The 22,061-nt window shown below is 45.0% G+C and overlaps 1 protein-coding gene across 2 annotated transcripts in view; it reads left to right on the plus strand.

Annotated features, from left to right (window-relative positions):
* LOC126164011 (kanadaptin) overlaps positions 1 to 22,061 on the plus strand; it is a 318,048-nt gene that overhangs the window by 84,201 nt on the left and 211,786 nt on the right. For both annotated transcript variants that reach the window (XM_049920204.1, XM_049920205.1), the window contains exon 3: positions 21,701 to 21,878. In XM_049920204.1, coding sequence (XP_049776161.1) covers positions 21,701 to 21,878 — 178 coding nt within the window. The remainder of the gene's footprint in view (positions 1 to 21,700; positions 21,879 to 22,061) is intronic.

Raw genomic sequence — 22,061 nt, forward strand, 5'->3', positions numbered from 1 at the left:
ATAAATACTGGAAAGACGACAATCTCTTTATTGAATGGAAGTCTCTGGGACAAACACATAACAACTGATAACAAAATAAGGATTTTTAAAACAATAGTTAGGAGCATTATTACATATGGTTCAGAAGTGTGGACAACAAAATGGCAACTGAAATCAAAATTATTAGCCACAGAAATGGATTTCTGGAGACGTTCAGCAAGAATATCAAGACGAGAAAGAATAAGAAATGAAGTAATCAGAGACAAGATGAAATGTAAAAATTCAATTATTGATTTCATCGAGCACAAGCAACTTAAATGGTGTGGACACATCAGACGAATGGAACAGGAAAGGCTACCAAAATGCATAACCGACTGGAAGAAGAAAAAGGGGACGACCACCTGATACATGGATACAGGGAGTTCAGTCAGCAATGAGGAAGAACAACATTCCTGAAGATTTATGGACAAATAGAGAAGAGTGGAGAACAATAATTAGTGACTTACTGTAATCTAGAATAGGTGCTGGAAAAATGTACTCACATTGTAAATCCAGAATAATAATAAATAAAATTGATATGGGTCTGTAATTCAATAGGTTACTCCTATTCCCTTTCTTGAATATTGGTGTGACCTGTGCTACTTTCCAGTCTTTAGGAACAGACCTTTCATCAAGTGAGCAGTTGTATATGATTGCTAAGAAAGCCACTATAGTGTCTGCATACTCTGAGAGGAATCTTGTTGGTATACCACCTGGACCGGAAGACTTGCCTTTCTTAAGTTGAGTTGTTTCGCAACACTTAAGATATCTACTTTTATGTCACTCGTGTCTGTTCTGGTTTCGAATTCTGGAATATTTACTTTGTTTTCTTTCATAAAGGAATTATGGAAAACTGTATTTAGTAACTGCGCTTTAGTGGCACCATCATCGGTAACATTTCCATCGCTATCGCACAGTGACGGTATTGACTGTTTTTTGCCACTGGTGTACTTTACATACGACCAGAATCTCTTTTTGTTTTCTACCATATTTTGAGACAATATTTCATCGTGGAAAGTATTAAAAGCATCTCGCAGTGATGTCCGCTCTAAATTTCAAGTTTCCACGAAACTAAGCCAGTCTTGGGGATTTTGCGTTCTTCTTAATTTGGCCTGCTTTTTTCGTTCCTTCTGCAACAGTGTTCTGGCGTGTTTTGCCTACCGTGGTGGATCAGTCCCATCTCTTATTAACTTATGTGGTACGAATCTGTCTATTGCTGTCGATACTGTATCTTTGAATTTTAGCAGTATCTGGTCTACACTTACATAATTAGCTCGGAAGGAATGGAGACTCTCGCTTAGGAAGGCATCGAGCGAATTTTTATCTGCCGAGGATGAGGTTGAGATTCTGGCGTCCACTGAGGACCTAGATCTCGCCGGACCCTCAGACACCGTGGAAGTCACTCTCACACATACTCAGTTGGTGGCAGCAGGTGACCCTGAGGCGTAACCTGCCTCCTTGAGTGCTTCATGCCTTTCCAGCCTAATAATGACATCAGCCTCCAGTGGAATTGCGGTGGTTTTTTCCACCACTTGGCTGAACTAGAGACAGATTCTAAGCTCAACACCTGCACTCTGTACTGCCCTCCGAGAAACCTGGTTCCCAGCAGTGCGGACCCCTGCCCTTCCTGGCTATCGGGGTTTTTATAAAAACCGGTCTGACTGTAACAGGGCGTCAGGCGGCGTATGTGTGTATGTCCTTAAGTCTGTATATTCTGAATCGGTGTCTCTTCATACAGCTATAGAGGCTGTTGCTGTGAGGATAAGGACGACTTTGGATATTACCATCTGCAGTGTCTACCTTCCTCCGGATGGTGACCTACCTCTTAACGAATTGGTTGCTCTGATCTCCCAACTCCCCCCATCATTCCCTACTTTTGGGGTACTTCGACGCCCATAACACCGTGTGAGGCGGCACCACGCCAGGGTAGAGGCGTCGAGAATCTTCTCTCTCAGCTCGACCTCTGCCTCTTAAATGCAGGAGACCCAACACACTTCAGTGTGATTGATGGCTCTTATTCGGCCATTGACCTATCACTTTGCAACCCAGGACTTTAACCGTCTGTCCACTGGAGGGTTCGTGACTACTTGTGTGGTAGTGACCACTTTCCGATCTTCCTGTCACTACCCTAATGTCACACTTCTGGATGTCCGCTGCAGTGGGCCCTTAATAGGGCCGATTGGCTGGCTTTCACATTTGCTGTTGACACTTCCACACGTGGGTTAATTAATATGGTGGTCGAGTGGGTCACTGCGTCGATCGTATCAGTTGCAGAACGCTCGGTTCCTGTTTCTTCCGGGTGCCCTTGGCGTAAAACTGTGCTCTGGTGGTCGCCGGACGTCACTGAGGCCATCAAAGAGCATAAGCGGCATCCATTGTTGGAGACTCTCTTTCTTTTTAAGTGGCTCCGTGCCCCTGCCTGCCACCTGATACAAAGACGGAAGCGAGAGTGCTGGGAAAGATACGTTTCCTCCATTGGTTCTTGTACCCCTGCCTCCCAGGTGTGGACACAGATTCGCCGCCTTTATGGTTACCCGACCCTGCTGGGGTTGCCTGGGATTTCAGTAAATGGGGCAGTGTGCACCGACTCAGGTGAAATCGTCGAGCATTTTGCTCAGAGTTCTGCATCTGCAAACTATCAACCTTGAAAGAGTGAGCAGAACAACAGCATTTGTCTTTTACACCGTGCTGCCTTGAGCCGTGTAGTTCTCCTTTTACTAAGTGGAAATTCCTCAGTGCCCTTGCCCATTGCCCTGGCACAGCTCCAGTCCCTGACCGAATTCACTCCCAATTTCTCAAACATCTGTCTGTGGCCTCACTGCGTCAGATTCTGTCTATCTTGAATCCCATCTGGGGCGAGGGAGTGTTCCCGTCCCAGTGCCAAGACAGCATCATCGTCCCAGTGTTGAAACCTCACCAAAGTTCTCGGAAAATTACTCAAACGAATGGTGAGCTGGAGGTTGTGTTGACTCCTGGAGTCTCAGGGCCTTCTGGCTCCATCCCAGGGTGGTTTCCTCTGAGGCCACTCAATGACAGATAATTTGGTGTGTCTCGAGTCTGCTGTCCAAACAGCTTTTTCCAGGCACCAACATCTGGTAGCTGTCTTTTTTGATTCACGGAGGGCCTACGACACGACCTGGTGCCACCACATCCTTGCCACACTTTATGAGTGGGCCCTCTGTGGCTCGCTCCCGATTTTTATACGGAACTTTCTCTCCCTCCATACCTTCCATGTTCAAGTCAGAGGCTCCTTTAGCTCCTGCTATATCCAAGAGGGCTCTGTATTGAGCGTTCCACTGTTTTTAGTCACTATTAATGGCCTCGCAGCAGCTGTAGGGCCATTAGTGTTGCCCTCCTTATATGCTGATGATTTCTGCCTTTGCTTCAGTTCCTCAACCATTGATGTTGCTGAACACCGCCTACAGGGAGCCATTCGGACTGCGCAGTCGTGGGCTCTCGCCCATGGGTTTCACTTCTCTGCCAACAAGACCTGCGTTTTGCACTTCTGTCAGTGACGGACAGTCCATCCTGATCCTGCAGTTTTTCTTGACGGCCATCCACTACAGGTAGTCGAAATGTATTGCTTTTCGGGACTGGTTTTTGACTTCCAGCTGACATGGCTCCCCCACATTCATCAGGTTAAGAGAAAGTGCTGGTGGCATCTTAATGCCCTCTGCTGCCTGAGAAACACCACTTGGGGGCAGATTGCTCCATGTTGCTGCGGCTCTACAAAGCCCTAGTTCAGCCATGACTTGACTATTTGAGTGTAGCGTATGGTTCATCAGCACCCTCGGCATTGAACTTGTTTGATCCTTTGCACCACTGCCGGGTTCATGTAGTGACGGGCACTTTTCGAACGAATCCAGTGGCCAGTCTACTAGTGGAGGCTGGAGTCCCTGCATTGCACGTCAGTGGCCGCCAACTGCTCGACAACTGTGCAGCGCACGTCCATAGTTCGCCTCAGCAACCGAATTACCATCTTTTATTCCCGAACACGGTGGTTCCTCTCCCGGAATGGCGACCTCAGTCTGGGATAATGACCGCTGTACGTGTCTGCTCCCTATAGTCTGAACTCTAGTCCTTTCCTTTACAGTGTCTCGTGCGGGCCCGTAAACATTCGCCTTGGCTGAAACTACGGCTGGACCTATCGCGTTTCCATAAGGACTCCGTCCCTCCTGACGGCTCGCTGGTTGATGGTCACGCAGGCGTTGCCTGTGCTCACTCGGCACATATCGAACAGCGCTCCTTGCCGGATGGCTGCAGTATTTTCACTGCTGAGCTGGTGGCCATCTCTCATGCCCTTGAGCATATTCGTTCCTGCCCCGGTGTGTCCTATCTGGTCTGCAGTGATTTGTTGAGTGGTTTACAGGTCATTGATCAGTACTACCCACGCCATCCTCTGGTAGCAACTATCCAGGAGTCAGTTTATGCCCTCAAATGGTCTGGTCGTTCAGTGGTCTTTGTATGGACCCCGGGGCACGTTGACATTCCGGGAAATGAGCTTGTTGACAGGCTGGCCAAACAGGCCACTCGTAAGCCACTTCTGGAGATTGGTATACCCAAACCTGACCTCCAGTCGATGTTACGCCGTAAAGTTTTTGGGATTTGGGATGCAGAATGGCGCAACTTAGTTACGCCCAAAAAACTCTGCCCCATCGAGGAGAGCACACATGAGTGGAAGTCTTCTCTGCGGGCTTATCGCAGGGACTCTGTGGTCCTCTGCCTCCTTCACATCGGCCACACTTGGCTGATGTGTGGCTATCTTTTCTGGCGTGAGGCCCCACCATGTTGTCGCTGTGGTTCCCATCTGACAGTGGTACACATTTTGTTGGACTGTCCACATACAGCCATTCTGTGGCGGAATTTTAATCTTCCTGTCGCACTTCCTTCAATTTTAGGAGTCGATGCTGCCATGGCTAACTTGGTTTTATGTTTTCTGCATAGATGCTGGTTTTTGTTCTTCGGTTTAAGTTTTAGTTCCTGTCCCTTGTCTCCCTGTGTTCTCTACCCTAGTACTTTTAGGTTAGAGATTTTAATGTTTGGAGAGTGGCTGGCTCATCCTTTTTTGTCCTCATGATTGGCCAGTCCCGGACATCTGCTCTCCTGTTTTAAGCTCTTCTGCCTGTTTCTTGTGTGTCTGTGCTTTTCTTGTCTTCTGTTGACTCCAGTGTGTTCAGCTTCGTGTTTGGTTTTTTTATTCATCCATCTAGAATTCCTGTGGTATGTACTGTTTGTTTTCTGTTTTATCCCATGGACTTGATTCAGTGGAACAAGGAACCGATGACCACGCAGTTTGGTCCCTTTAAAAATCAAACCGACCTACCTCCACTTCTCGTCCAAATTCTTCTTGTCTGCTTCGAACATCCTGAGGCAGGAATCTCGGTGCAGGCAAAATGATGAACAGACGGGTGTGAGTGATGTAAATACATAAATAAACTTAGCCTTCCTGATAACTTTTACAACAGTTTTTAATATAAGGTTGGAATACACATTTTTAAACGATGGTCGTATGTCATACATCCACCCACTACCACTTATGGAAACAAACACTTGAAGATATTGGAATTAATCAATAGAATAGCACATTTCTTCTCTTTTTGTGTCAAAACATTTTCTTTGCCACAAATAACTTGTTACTTTACCATTGGCTTTATGTATATATACCTTACATGTATAAAAAGAAACAAACGAAGAAAGAAAAAAAATAATAATATGATTATTATATAGCCAAGAAAATATGGTCACTTTAACATGCAGAACTCCATTAAGCGGCTACTAGAACCTTTGATGTGAACAAACATTATGCTACAAACTGCGCTTTTGTGCCTATCCCCATTTCTGAAATATACGTGATCAAAGTTGGAACGCAAGTTTGGAAAACCCTGTACTTTCCATACTTCTTAATTGAGACAATGAGATGCTGCCGACAATGGTTGATCGCGTGCAGCATGATGCTGCCCTGTCCACTAGATAACCAAATATCTTAAATTTCGTTTTCATTCTACTCTCTGAAATATATAAAATTGACTTGATTCATGTTCATATTCACTTCTGAAAATTAGTACTACGTCTGAATGTGAAATTCTGTATAATGCACTTACATAAGCCATTGTTACACTCTTGTGTAATTTATATCTGATGTTCGGATTGAGGCGTCCACTCACTGGTGTTATCAGCACTGAAACGCAAGTGAGGAAACATTCCCCCTCTCGTGTCCTCACTCCCCACAGAACATCATGGCTGTCGACCAATTTATTGCCTATGCACTGTGTCCACCAGAATAATCTGATTTGACCCAAATGTATGAGGCTTTTGAAGATTTTTCTGGGGTCGACAATTTAAGTGATGGCAGGCCTTCCCCAGCGATATGTCAATTAGTTATCCAAGAATGGCAAGTGGGTAAGTTTAATTCACAACAATATATGAATCAGTTTTAAATGATGAAAAGAAAAATTACTCCAATCGGTTCATTAATAAATGAACATGTATACTGCTTAGGTACCCCTGAGGTACGTCTTCACTTAGAACCACCCTCTGTCAGTATAATGGAGCACTGTGTCACTTCAGATAGTTAAAGTAATAGCAGGCTGGTTTCACTCAGAAGAATAAATGGACATCTCAGTCAGCGAAAACTCTAAAGAGTGGTTTTAATTATAGGAAAGAATATATGGTTCAACCGACAGAAAAATTACCGATTGTCTTCACTTGAAAAGAAAGATTGAATAATTCAATCAATATGTAAAGCCACAACAGTGTCAAATCTTTTCATTTGATTGCTCCCACAGACAGCTTTCATTTGAGAGGTGGGGGAGGGGGGCGGGGCGGAAGAATAATAATTCAACTGACAGGTAAAACTATAACCAACTGTCACAATTGTTATCATTTCATACTGGTTTCATTGAAAAGAATGAATAAGTAGTCTGATCAACTGAATGATTGTTTTCATTCAATTATTTTCATTCAATTACTCCCACAGACTGGTTTCACTCCAAACAGTGGATGAGTAGTCCAGCCAACTGGATCGATTGTTTTCATTCAGTTGCTCTCACAGACTAGTTTCACTCAAAAGAATGAGTGAATAGTTCAACTGATACATATAACTACAACCGAATGAGTCAATTGTTCTCCAACAACCGAATGAATTGATTGTTTTCATTTAGTTGTTTCCATCACTGCACCTTAATATAGTACATTCATATTTATATACCATATAGATTTTTTTTAAATGTGTAGCCCCTGTCTGCCCGAACTTTTATTAGAGTAGTGTGTTCATTAGAGTAAAATGTAGAAATCTGAAGCAAATTGGTCAAAAACTTTTCGAGGTTTTTGTTAACTTTAAACTAAGACTTGTATGTATGTATGTAGCAGTATAGATGAGCAAGCACAGCTTACTGCCTAAAGCTTGTTTATTAGAAGTGATGTCTTGACACCATCTTTGGTTTCAACACAGCACATAAAAGTATAGCTTGGCCCATTCCGTGTCCCTGAAAGCTCTCCTTCATGATGGAATATACAATAAAAATGTGTGACTGAGTGAAGTAGATATACTGGCAAATTCATGATCTATATGACACAAATGTTATCATTATGAAGTAGGATTTCACCTGCCCAGCAACTTAATATAAATACTGGAGCTATGCAGCATTTACATCCCTAAATTCAAATATTCTCATAAATTGTAGGAGAGGCTTTTACTTTATTTGTGAATATCTGGGGATTTTCAGTTTCTTGCGTCATGTCCACTGGCAACCTTTGCGTTAAGAGTATAAAATTCCATTATAAATCCTAGATAGGTATGCATAGTCTGTGTCAAAATTATACACTCCTGGAAATTGAAATAAGAACACCGTGAATTCATTGTCCCAGGAAGGGGAAACTTTATTGGCACATTCCTGGGGTCAGATACATCACATGATCACACTGACAGAACCACAGGCACATAGACACAGGCAACAGAGCATGCACAATGTCGGCACTAGTACAGTGTATATCCACCTTTCGCAGCAATGCAGGCTGCTATTCGTCCATGGAGACGATCGTAGAGATGCTGGATGTAGTCCTGTGGAACGGCTTGCCATGCCATTTCCACCTGGCGCCTCAGTTGGACCAGCGTTCGTGCTGGACGTGCAGACCGCGTGAGACGACGCTTCATCCAGTCCCAAACATGCTCAATGGGGGACAGATCCGGGGATCTTACTGTCCAGGGTAGTTGACTTACACCTTCTAGAGCACGTTGGGTGGCACGGGATACATGCGGACATGCATTGTCCTGTTGGAACAGCAAGTTCCCTTGCCGGTCTAGGAATGGTAGAACGATGGGTTCGATGACGGTTTGGATGTACCGTGCACTATTCAGTGTCCCCTCGACGATCACCAGTGGTGTACGGCCAGTGTAGGAGATCGCTCCCCACACCATGATGCCGGGTGTTGGCCCTGTGTGCCTCGGTCATATGCAGTCCTGATTGTGGCGCTCACCTGCACGGCGCCAAACACGCATACGACCATCATTGGCACCAAGGCAGAAGCGACTCTCATCGCTGAAGACGACACGTCTCCATTCGTCCCTCCATTCATGCCTGTCGCGACACCACTGGAGGCGGGCTGCACGATGTTGGGGCGTGAGCGGAAGACGGCCTAACGGTGTGCGGGACCGTAGCCCAGCTTCATGGAGACGGTTGCGAATGGTCCTCGCCGATACCCCACGAGCAACAGTGTCCCTAATTTGCTGGGAAGTGGCGGTGCGGTCCCCTACGACACTGCGTAGGATCCTACGGTCTTGGCGTGCATCCGTGCGTCGCTGCGGTCCGGTCCCAGGTCGACGGGCACATGCACCTTCCGCCGACCACTGGCGACAACATCGATGTACTGTGGAGACCTCACGCCCCACGTGTTGAGCAATTCGGCGGTACGTCCACCCGGCCTCCCGCATGCCCACTATACGCCCTCGCTCAAAGTCCGTCAACTGCACATACGGTTCACGTCCACGCTGTCGCGGCATGCTACCAGTGTTAAAGACTGCGATGGAGCTCCGTATGCCATGGCAAACTGGCTGACACTGACGGCGGCGGTGCACAAATGGTGCGCAGCTAGCGCCATTCGTCGGCCAACACCGCGGTTCCTGGTGTGTCCGCTGTGCCGTGCGTGTGATCATTGCTTGTACAGCCCTCTCGCAGTGTCCGGAGCAAGTATGGTGGGTCTGACACACCGGTGTCAATGTGTTCTTTTTTCCATTTCCAGGAGTGTATTTACACCTAGTGTTGTTGTTGTGAATTGCATAGTTCATCCTCAGTTCAGTTTTGTCATTAATCACAAATTTCAATATGGTGTTAAGGTATTGGCACGTATTTGTAAGTATTCCTAGGTCCCGAAAGAGGCTTCTGCAAGATGTTCTGTTATCAACTTTACACAATATTCTTACGGCATTCTCTATGGAATTACCATTTTTTTTTTTTTTTTTTTTTACCCCAGCTGTAACGCCTCAAAAGATTATGCCACAGTGGAGAACTGAGTAAAAGTGTGCAAAATATGCCAGTAGTCCTGTCTGCAGGACACGGAGAGAAACCTCTGAGTGCAAAGCTGACAGAAATGAGCCTGTTTGTTAATTTATTTGTGTGCTGGATCGTTCATTACATTACTGCTGCTGTATGATTTCTGGTTAGAGTTTTCATATTATTTGTCATATGACAGCTGATTTGCAGGCAACACTGTTCCACAAAATTAGTAGAATAACTCTACTCTGGTGTATTGTATATCTTCAGGGCATTATTTTTCTTTCATAATTAGACACTGCCCAAGTTTCTACATCCATATGAGTAGTCCGAGTCTCTCAAACAAGCTGAAATGACATTTTGACTCTTTTTCTTGTCTAATATGCAGCTCACTTAACATGTGCTAAATTAATGACTGTTGTTTTTCCGTATTCAGTACATTACCATTCTAAATGTTGTGTACTACTTCGTACACAACTGTAAGGAAAGGAAAGCTTGACAGAACCAGAAATGATTAGGCAACAACTTGACACTTTAAACGTAAGATTTACGTAACTTACATTTTCCGAATGTTTGAAGGCCCATTACAAATTGTGGTGTCACCGCCAGACACCACACTTGCTAGGTGGTAGCTTAAATCGGCCGCGGTCCATTAGTACATGTCGGACCCGCGTGTCGCCACTGTCAGTACTTGCAGACCTAGCGCCACCACATGGCAGGTCTAGAAAGACGGACTAGCACTCGCCCCAGTTGTACGGACGACATTGCTAGCGACTAGACGTACGAAGCCTTCCTCTCATTTGCCGAGAGACAGTTAGAATAGCCTTCAGCTAAGTCCATAGCTACGACCTAGCAAGGCGCAGTTAACCATATCTGGAGAGAGTCTTACTTGTATTCACCATGGAGATGTACCACACAGGAGAATAAAGTTGAGTATACGAGAAGCTCCGTTCTTTTCTTTATAGCATTTATGAAGTATCCTGTTTCAGACTTAACGCAGGACGGCGTGAGTTGACGCGTGCCCTATTCGGCCCCTTCATAATAACACTGTGTCGGCACTTCTGTCGACACACATAACACAAATAATGCAGCAAGAAATAGAGTTCAGCCCTCATTGTCAACAAGAATGAGACCCTTTAGTAAAGCACGAATGGTGTTAAGCCACGGCTAAGTCGTGTTAGCGCAACTTCACATAGCGAAGCGGCTCGGAGTGCAAGTGGGCTGTACGGCGGCTGCCGGCCATCCTATATTGTGGTGGCAGAGGCCGCTCGTAACCTGAGCCAGTGGAGATGTGTCCAGTGGGTGTGCACCATTGGGTCCACTGGATCCTCCGTGACCAGTTTCAGCATCTATCGGAAACTTGCAATTCCGTTGCCAATTTAAGATGCGGGTAGATTGGTGTCAAAGCATGGCACCACATTCCTCCTCTCCACATCCCCCCTGCACATATTCCCCCGCCCCCTCACACACACACATCTCTCCCCTCCCCACATCCCTCCCCCCCACATCCCTCTCCCCCCCACATCCCTCCCCCCCCACACACATCCCTCTCCCCCCTGCATCCCTCCTTCCCACATCCCTCCCCGCACAAACCTCCTCACAGTGGTCGTGCGATGTAGATGAATGAACAGTGATGGAGATGGGAGGGTTGGATGCAGGTGGCAATGAGGAGACAGGAACTGAAACTGAGGTGATACCGAGCCTGTGCCTGCACCTTGTCATATGCCCTGAGCCTGCCTAGGAACACCAGCCGATGAATTGGGCAGAGGCACGCACCCGACATCCAGAGGTGGAGCAGCAAAGAAAGACGGAGGCACCTCGATGACTGCAGAGGGTCTTCAGGCTCCACTGGCTCCGGCACTGGCACCACTGGCACGGAGCCCTCTGGAGAAACAGGCAGTGAGGGCTGCCGTGTCCAGCTAGGCACGGAATCTGAAGGCACAGACAGCATCTGCAGCAGCGTCACATAATTCACACGGGCAAATTCGATTTTGACGGTGTCTCGGCAGTCCTCAGTCCCTGCCGTAGAAACGTAGAATGTCGTAAGAAAATGTGGAATGCTGCCGTGCTCTCGGTGCCTCTCGATCAGTAAAAGACCAATTGTTAGTGTGATTCTTTCCCCTCTGGGTGGAGCGAGTGCTGTCTGGTGGGGCAGGTGCGACAACTGAAGCGAGATACGGTGGTACCGTCTGTGTAACACCTCCGTTGCCACTGGTCCGTTACGTGGCTGGGAGTCATCGGAAGACGAGAAGAGCGACAGAGCTCGATCTCGAGTGTGGGAGGCATCGAGTTTGTCCGTCTGTTGCTTAAAGTTCGTACAAAATGTTCAGCTTCGCTGTTAGATTGTGGGTGGAACGGTGCACTCGAGATGTGGACGGTGCCAGAGTTGGCGCAAAACTGATAATTAATTTAAACCCTCAGCTGCTGACAGGTGTCGATATACCTCGTGGGGACAGCTGAAAATGTGTTTCCCGACCGAGACTCGAACCCGGTATCTCCTGCTTACAGGGCAGACACACTATCCATCTGAGCCACCGAGGACACAGTTGAATAGTGCGACTGCAGGGACCTATCTATTGCACGCTCCTTGTGAGGCCCACACTCCAAACTGTCCACAATCTACATACGTAATGTACGTAATAGATATTTGCCCATCCACTCATTACGAACTCTTACAGGAATTGTCACCTTAGTGTGCGCAAGTAATGACTGGATGGGCAAATATCTATTAGGTACATCACGTATGTAGATTGTGGTCAGTTGGGAGTGTGGGCCTCACGAGAAGCCTGCAATGGATAAGTCTCTGCAGTTGTGCTATTCACCTGTATTCTCGGTGGCTAAGATGGATACAGTGTCTGCCCTGTAAGCAGGAGATCCCGGGTTCGAGTCCCGGTCGGGGCACACATTTTCAGCTGTCCCCATCAAGGTATATCAACAAGACCTGTCGGCAGCTGAGGGTTTCGATTACTTATCATTTATTCTAAAGAAGCTGCACAGTCATCAATGGTATCTGTTCTTTTGAGAATAGTTATTATCTTCATATATAATGCAAAACTGTTTAGGCTCAGCAGTGACAAATTGAGGTCCATTGTCAGTCATAACCACTTCAGGCAAACCCTCGAGGCAAAAGATCGATGACAATGCCTGGATTGTGGAATGAGCCATAATACAGTGCATAGGAACCACAAAGGGAAATTTGCTGAAAGCGTCAATGAGGGTGAGCCGACATGTATTCCAGTAAGTACCTGTGAAATGCAAGTGCATACATTGTCAAGATGGTTGAGGTTTGGGCCATGCAAAGAACTGCTGAGACGGGGCTCACTGATGTTCACCACAGGCTTGTCACTGAGAAATCACCTGTTCAGTTTTTGCATCCAGACAGTGCCAAGTGCAGTTCTATCATGCCAATTGCTTGGTGTGAACGACACCCCACCGACATTGCAGTAGCAAATGAAGCACATCAGGCTGGAGAACCTGGGGTATCAAAGATGCGGCTGCTCATTATTGGTTCAAAGAAAATGACACCCTGGAGAACTGAAAGGGCATGCCAGCAAGTAAAATATTGGCAAACCACAGAGCTACGAGTCTGTCTCGCTGAACACAGCCCACCAGTGTTGGTGAAGTGCAACAGAATCTGCAAATCGGGATCTGCTGCTGTGGCCTGGGCAATTTCACAATGATTAAGAAGAAAGCTATGCAGAACACCTTTGTCTTGTGCGTCGGTGTAGCAGCAAGAAGCAGAGGCCTCGAACGTGGTTCTTGGACGACAGGGAAGTAAGAAAGAGCAATGGCATTCTTAGAAGTGGGCCAACACACAATCTCGTATTTTTAACTGAATAAAAGAGGGGCGCACCATTGCAGTTTCTTTGTTGTGTGAGTTGGGACTAACTGAGAAGCGCTAAACAAAGATTGTAGGGGTTTATGGTAAATCACCAAGTAAACTTTTCTTTTTCTGCCAAAAAGATACTGGTGAAACTTTGTGACACCATAGACAATTGTGAGAGCCTCTTTTTCAGTTTGCGAATAATTACATTGAGCTTTCTTCGACAAGTTAGAAGGAGAGGAAGTCGGCCTGTCAACAGCAGCAAATTTAAGTGACAAAACAGCACCGATGTTATAAGAGATAAGAGGAAGCATCTGCAGCAAAGACCAGAAGTTCAGCTGGATCACAATGAACAAAGCATCGATCACTAAGCAAACCATCCTTCGACTTCTGAAAAGCAGACTGACAGTCTTGTGTCCAAACAAAAGGAATGTTTTTCCTGTTCATGTGGTGCAAGGGAACTGTGACTTGAGCGGCATTAGGAATAAATCGAATGTAATATGTAAGCTTCCCTGTCACAGACAGCAATTCCCACATATTGCATGGTGATGGTCGCTATGGGTAGTGAGCAAATGTGGTTGCAGTGGGTGAGCACTCTGGCTGTTAATTACATGTCCTAATTACTCAAGTTCAGGCTAAAAAAACGCACACGTCTCTGTTACATTTGGGACCAGCTGCAGACAACACTTGAAGCAGAGTGCAAAGATTGCTAACGTGTTCTTCAGGAGTGTGACATGAGGCAATAATGTCATCTAAATAATTTTAACAAAAAGAAACTTTTGTCATCAGTTGCTCCAAAAAGTGCTGAAAAATGATGGGTGCAGAAGCAGTGCCAAACGGCAGTTTCAAAAATTTCAAGAGACCCAGATGTGTGTTAATGACAAAGACGTGGTGCGACTGCTGATCCAAGTAAGCATCACACAAATCAGTTTTGGAAAAGTGACGTCCATTACATAATTTATCCGTCAGTCGTTCTGGGTGCGGCAAGGGATAACTTCAATCACCGTTTGAGAATTCAAAATTTTCTTAAAATCAGCACACAACTCGAGTCTGCCAGACAGCTTATTTAAAATAACAAGAGGGGCTGCCCACTGACTTACTGTAATGGGTGCTGTGACCCTTCTGTCTTGCAAAAGCAGTTAAGTCTCTGAGCCACCTGTTCTCAAAGAGCCTAAGGGGCAAGACGAGCTCTAACAAAATGAGGCTGTGCATTGCCCTTCATTGTGACAGGGGCAATAAAATTGTGTTTTGCTTAAACCCTCAGAAAGAAATCCTGAAATTGTACACATATCTGAGCAACACCTTCGCTAGGATCAAAGGAAGAAATGGAAAGTACATTGTCTGAATGCTTAACCCAAACAAATCAAAAGAGTCCAGGCCATAAATATTAGCTCTGTCTCTGGAGGAAAGCACTTTAAATGTCCCCGTCTTCGTCAAATTTCAGAAAGTCGCACGAAGGCTACGAGTGCCTAAGACGGGAATGTCTCGGCCATTACGTGGCGTCAGCATGTGGCACGGTGTGCACATCTTAAGTTTGCCAACCAATTCAGAAGCGCTGCAGTCGAGCTACGTCACTGAAGTTTCAGTGTCAAGTTGCAAATGACTCGATCGTCCGGCAATAGTAAGAGACACAAAAAGTTTGTTGCCCTCAGGTAGCACTGCAGGTGAGTTGGAAGCTTTTCCCGAATGGCTATTACACTGTCGTTTTGCACTAACGACACTACGGGGCTTCAGAAACACACTACACACTGTAACTTAGGTTTATGTGAAGGAGTAGCAGAAGAGTGTGCCTTATACAACTGTAAGCACACTGCCTATACATGTCAAAAATGGTTCAAATGGCTCTGAGCACTATGGGACTTAACATCTATGGTCATCAGTCCCCTATAACTTAGAACTACTTAAACCTAACTAACCTAAGGACATCACACACATTCATGCCCGAGGCAGGATTCGAACCTGCGACCGGTAGCAGTCGCGCGGCTCCGGACTGAGCGCCTACAACCGCTAGACCACTGCGGCCGGCGACTATACATATCCCAGTTTGCCATAAAGAAAAGCAAGTCACTTCACACGAGGGCGAGATTGGTGAACACGCACCACATTACAGTGAGGACACTTCACACCTCGTGTCAGATGCGGCGTGTGTTTTCACGAGTGCCGTGGCTGTGGCCAGCCAGGCCGGCACGTGTCAGCTGCCAGCGAGGTCCGTCTGTTGCGACTGTCTACAGAACAGACAGGTACTACTTCAAAGCTGTCTGTCGCACGTTCATAGGTACGTGGATAGTCTAGAATATGCGGGACCAGTTGCAAGGAAAGGTACAGGTATTTCAGAATCTGTTTCTGAATTTGAGAGTCAGCTACTTGTCCGTTATGGTATCACAACTCATTGTATCACTGTAGTACTTGGCACAGATACACTCGAAATTACACTCTCTAGTAAGGCCATCCACTGATGGTATGTTTATCCTCGTTGCTTATGCAACCTAGACAATTTGTAATGGGCAGCTGCCACACGTAACCTGTTCTCATAATACTTTGTAAGCCCACGCAATAGGTCCTCAGTTCTACCAACTCAGGGCAAGACGTGGGAAACAGCGTCGCACACAGCCGACAAATAGTCACTCGTGTGTGGCCGAGGTATGAGAAAGTGTATCAGTATCTGGTATGTGTTGTGCTGCGATGTGTGCATCGGACAGTGCAAAGTGCTCTATCCGGTCTTCCTTCACCTCGTCAAACTCGTGAAACGGTGGCACATAAGCAGGCGGTGGCCCTGTCATCGGGTCCTGCGTGATAGTGCTTTCGTCGGGTCCGGCGTGTTGTTTCGAGTCGTCTGCACTGTGACGAAGTGATTCGTCAGTGCGAGCAGTTGTGCCGTTTGTTCACTCTGTAGCTGAATAAACTGACTTAGGTCAACTACTGCAGCACACGATTGCAGTTTAGTATCCATATCAGATTAAACAGTGCACAAACACGAGACACCGAAAAGCAAAAATAGCCCAAAGAGAACAGAAAGGGCTGCAAAAGCGGCAGCTGCAGAACCTAGAACGTAAAGAGCAAAAGTAAGCCAGAGGCTGGGGACACGAAAGACGAGCAACTGAAAAACAGCTACCGAAAGGGTGATAGAACAGGATGAAGTAAACTGGAAGAAGCCACACACAGGTATGTCTACTCGTCATCAGGTATGTTGTGTACAATTTTGTACCCAGTCATAAGGAGAGGTGGGCTGCAGACTGGTGTGGCAGCTGTCATCGTAGGAAAGCTGGACGGGAGCAGAAATTATTAGTAAACAAGTTAACAAAGTAAACAGGAGATTTACATAACTTGTATTTCTCCGAGCATATGAAGACTCGTTACAAATAATGCAGCAAGAAATAGTGTGGCTCTCAATGTCGACAAGGAAGGGGCGCTCTGTACAAAATCACGAGCGATGGTGTCACAACTGCAACTAGGTGGTACCTGCGTAACTTCGCACAGCTGAGTGGCTACGAGGGCGAGTGGGCCGAGTGGCTCCCGCCAGCCCTCCTGTATTGCGGTGGCAGAGGACGCTCGAATGCCAGAGCTACTGCAGGCGTGGCTCATTACGCGTGCACTATTGGGTCTGTTGCATTCTGCGCGACCACTATCGGCGTATGATGGAAACATTCAGTTGCATTGCGAACCTAAAGATGCTGGAAGGGTGGTATCGATTTGTGATACCACATTAAATGGGAGTATTCTGTCGTTACATTTGACAGTTATACAGTTTTCAACATTGTTGTTGTTGTTGTTGTTGTTGTTGTTGTGGTCTTCAGTCCTGAGACTGGTTTGATGCAGCTCTCCATACTACTATATCCTGTGCAAGCTTCTTCATCTCCCAGTACTTACTGCAACCTACATCCTTCTGAATCTGCTCAGTGTATTCATCTCTTGGTCTCCCTCGCGATTTTTACCCTCCACGCTGCCCTCCAATACTAAATTGGTGATCCCTTGTTGCCTCAGAATATGCCCTACCAGCCAATCCCTTATTCTAGTCAAGTTGTGCCACAAACTCCTCTTCTCCCCAATTCTATGCAGTACCTCCTCATTAGTTATGTGATCTACTCATCTACTCTTTAGCATTCTTCTGTAGTACCACATTTCAAAAGCTTCTATTCTCTTCTTGTCCAAACTATTTACCGTCCATGTTTCACTTCCATACATGGCTACACTCCATACAAATACTTTCAGAAACGACTTGCTGACACTTAAATCTATACTCGATGTTAACAAATTTCTCTTCTTCAGAAACGCTTTCCTTGCCATTTCCAGTCATTTTATATCCTCTCTACTTCGACCATCATCAGTTATTTTGCTCCCCAAATAGCAAAACTCCTTTACTACTTTAAGTGTCTCATTTCCTAATCTAATTCCCTCAGCATCACCGAACTTAATTCGACTACACTCCATTATCATCATTTTGCTTTTGTTGATGTTCATCTTATATCCTCCTTTCAAGACAGTGTCCATTCCATTCAAACTGCTCTTCCAAGTCCTTTGCTGTCTTTGATAGAATTACAATGTCATCGGCGAACCTCAAAGTTTTTATTTCTTCTTCATGCATTTTAATACCTACTACGAAGGTTTCTTTTGTTTCCTTTACTGCTTGCTCAATATACAGACTGAATAACATCGGGGATAGGCTACAACCCTGTCTCACTCCCTTCCCAACCGCTGCTTCCCTTTCGTGCCCCTCGTCTCTTATAACTGCTACCTGGTTTTTGTACAAATTGTAAATAGCCTTTCGCTCCCTGTATTTTACCCCTGCCACCTTTAGAATTCGAAAGAGAGTATTCCAGTCAACATTGTCAAAAGCTTCCTCTAAGTCTACAAATGCTAGAAACGTAGTTTTGCCTTTCCATAATCTTTCTTCTATGATAAGTCGTAAGGTCAGTATTGCCTCACGTGTTCCAATATTTCTACAGAATCCAAACTGATCTTCCCCGAGGTCGGCTTCTACCATTTTTCCCATTCGTCTGTAAAGAATTCGTGTTAGTATTTTGCAGCTGTGAATTATTAAACTGATAGTTTGGTAATTTTCACATCTGTCAACACCTGCGTTGTTTGGGATTGGAAATTATTATATTCTTCTTGAAGTCTGAGGGTATTTCGCCTGTCTCGTACATCTTGCTCACCAGATGCTAGAGTTTTGTCAGGGCTCTCCCAAGACCGTCAGTAGTTCTAATGGAATGTTGTCTACTCCCGGGGCCTTGTGCTCTGTCAAACTCTTTACGCACAATCGTATCTCCTATTTCATCTTCATCTACATCCTCTTCCATTTCCATAATTTTGTCCTCAAGTACATCGTCCTTGTCAACTGGGTTTCCATCTGAGTTCTTGATATTCATACAAATGGTTCTCTTCTCTTCAAAGGTCTCTTTAATTTTCATGTAGGCAGTATCTATCTTACCCCTAGTGAGATAAGCCTCTACATCCTTACATTTGTCCTCTAGCCATCCCTGCTTAGCCATTTTGCACTTCCTGTCGATCTCACTTTTGAGATATTTGTATTTCTTTTTGCCTGCTTCATTTACTGCATTTTTATATTTTCTCCTTTCATCAATTAAATTCAATATTTCTTCTGTTCCCCAAGGATTTCTACTAGCCCTCGTCTTTTTACCTACTTGATCCTCTGCTGCCTTCACTACTTCATCCCTGAGAGCTACCCATTCTTCTTCTACTGTATTTCTTTCCCCCCATTCCTGTCAATTGTTTCCTTATGATCTCCCTGAAACCCTGTACAACCTCAGTTTATCCAGGTCTCATCTCCTTAAATTCCCGCCTTTTTGCAGTTTCTTCGGTTTTAATCTACAGTTCATAACCAATAGATTGTGGTCAGAGTCCACATCTGCCCCCAGAAATGTCTGACAGATTAAATCTGGTTCCTAAATCTCTGTCTTACCATTATATAATCTATCTGATACCTTCTAGTATCTCCAGGATTCTTCCATGTATACAACCTTCTTTCATGATTCTTAAACCAAGTGTTAGCTATGATTAAGTTATGCTCTGTGCAAAATTCTACCAGCCGGCTTCCTCTTTCATTTCTTACCCCCAGTCCATATTCACCTACTATGTTTCCTTCTCTCCCTTTTCTACTCTCAAATTCCAGTCATCCATGACTATTAAATTTTCATCTCCCTTCACTACCTGAATAATTTCTTTTATCTCATCATACATTTCATCAATTTCTTCATCATCTGCAGAGCTTGTACTACTGTAGTAGGCGTGGGCTTCATGTCTATCTTGGCCACAATAATGCGTTCATTATGCTGTTTGTAGTAGTTTACCTGCGCTCCTATTTTCGTATTCATTATTAAACCTACACCTGCTTTTCAATATTAGTCTTTTGTTATACTTGCTTCTGTTGTGTTTCGTCTGTCCATGTCCCACCCCCCCTCGTTTTACTTGTGTGCATTTTTCAGACATATCATGTTCAACATTGTTTTAGCTGTGTTGTCTTTCTGTAGGTGTGTTACCACATCAATAGCAACACATTCCAAAATATGTTTACACCCTTCAAACAGTGCGTTCAACAGTCTCTTCTTTACATGCAGTATAAGCAAAACCATTAACATTGTTCTGGTTCCTTGAATTCATTTGAAAAGTGTTAATGTTGAAAACATACTCAGTGAGGCATTATACACCGAAGCACCAAAGAAACTGGTATAGGTATGCTATTCAAATACAGAGATATGTAAACAGGCAGAAGATTGCACTGTGGTCGGCAGTGCTTATATAAGACAAGTGTCTGGCGCAGTTGTTAGATCGTTTGCTGCTGCTACAATGACAGGTATGGGACACAGCATCTCCGAGGTAGCAGTGAAGTGAGGATTTTTCCCGTACGATCATTTCATGAGTGTACTGTGAATATGTGGAATCCAGTGAAACATCAAATCTCTGACATTGCTGTGGCCGGAAAAAGATCCTGCAAGAATGGGACCATTGACGACTGAAGAGAATCGTTCAATGTGACAGAAGTGCAACCCTTCCACAAATTTTTGCAGTATCAGTGCTGGGCCATCAGGCTGTAGAACAGCTGTGTGGGAACCATTCAATGAAACATCATCAGTATGGGCTTTCGGAGCCGAAGGCCCACTCATTTATCCTTGATGACTGTACGACACGAAGCTTTATGGCTCACCTGGGCCCGTCAACACTGACTTTGGACAGTTGATGACTGGAAGCATGTTGCCTGGTTGGACGAGTCTTGTTTCAAATGTATTGAGGGGATGGACATTTACGGGTATGGATACAACCTCATGAATCAATGAACTGTGCAAGTCAGCAGGAGACGGTTGAAGCTGGTGGAAGCTTTGTAATGGTGTGGGGATGTGCAGTTGGAGTGACATGGGACCTCTGATACATCTAGATATGACTCGGTGGTATGTACGTAAGCATCCACTCTGATCACCTACATCCATTCATATCCATTGTGCATTCTGACAGACTTGGGTAATTCCAGCAGGACAATGTGACACCCTCCATGTCCAGAATTGCTACAGAGTGGCTCCAGGAACACTTTTCTGAGTTTTAATACTTCTGCTGGCCACCAAACTCCCCAGACATGAACCTTATTGAGTATATCTGGAATGCCTTGTAATGTGCTGTTCAGAAGAGATCTTCCCCCCCCCCCCCTCCCCCCTTGTACTCTTACAGATTTATGGACAGCCCTGCAGGATTCATGGTGTCAGTTCCCTCCTGCACTACTTCAGACATTAGGCGAGTCCATGCCACGTCATGTTGTGATAATTCTGCTTGCTCGCAGACACCCTACACAATATTAGGCAGGTGTACCAATTTCTTTGGCACTTCATTGTATGATGATGATACATTACTGCCGAAAGTGGTAGAAAAGGAATTCATCAAATGCTTCATGAGTGAGTTTTTTCGCTCCCTGCTAATTATTGTTGGAGTGCCTGCAACATTAAGGCCATGGCTAATAGTTATTCCAGTTTTGGAAACACAAGAAACACCTTACCCAGTTAAGTGGCTTTCTTACCAATGGATGCAATATTGTTTCAGAATTGAGGTAAAATTTCGCATTTCACCTAACTTCTTTTGAAGAAATAAAGATAAACTTACTTACCATATAGGTGAGATCTAGAGTGGATAAAAGCAAAGAAGACTGGAAAGCTTGCTAAGCTTTTGGATAAATGTATTTTGTCAGAGCTAATGAAACACACGTGTGTGACTACATTGTCTTTACCAGAAAGTTTTAAAATTAAGTCTTCAAGTGTTCTCTTCTTGCCACTCAGAGAGACTGCTGCCACCTTCTAAATATGTATATATTTTCTGTCTTTGTGGGTTGAACAGTGCATTGTGGATGAAATTTTTTTTTTTATTTTTGTAGGTGAGGATGCAGATGAAGAAACAGATCTTTCTGAAAACCCTTATGCTGCTGCACCAAATGAAGATCTGTATATTGATGATCCTAAGAAGACCTTACGTGGATGGTTTGAAAGAGAAGGATATAACTTGGAGTACAATGTGGAAGAGAAAGGATTTGGGCAGTTCCTGTGCACAGTGGAGTAAGTAACAATGAAGTTCTTATGTTCTGTTTATATTTACATAATTAATAAACATGTGACATAAAGTAACATAGCAGGTTAGTGACCACTCTTGTAAATATGCATAGATCTGTAATTAAGCTGGCTGGCTGGGTCGCATCAGTGTCATGCAGCAGGTGAAGAATGACTTTATTGATCTCAGAG

The sequence above is a fragment of the Schistocerca cancellata genome, chromosome 1 (assembly GCF_023864275.1).
Source record: "Schistocerca cancellata isolate TAMUIC-IGC-003103 chromosome 1, iqSchCanc2.1, whole genome shotgun sequence".
Taxonomy (NCBI): domain Eukaryota; kingdom Metazoa; phylum Arthropoda; class Insecta; order Orthoptera; family Acrididae; genus Schistocerca; species Schistocerca cancellata.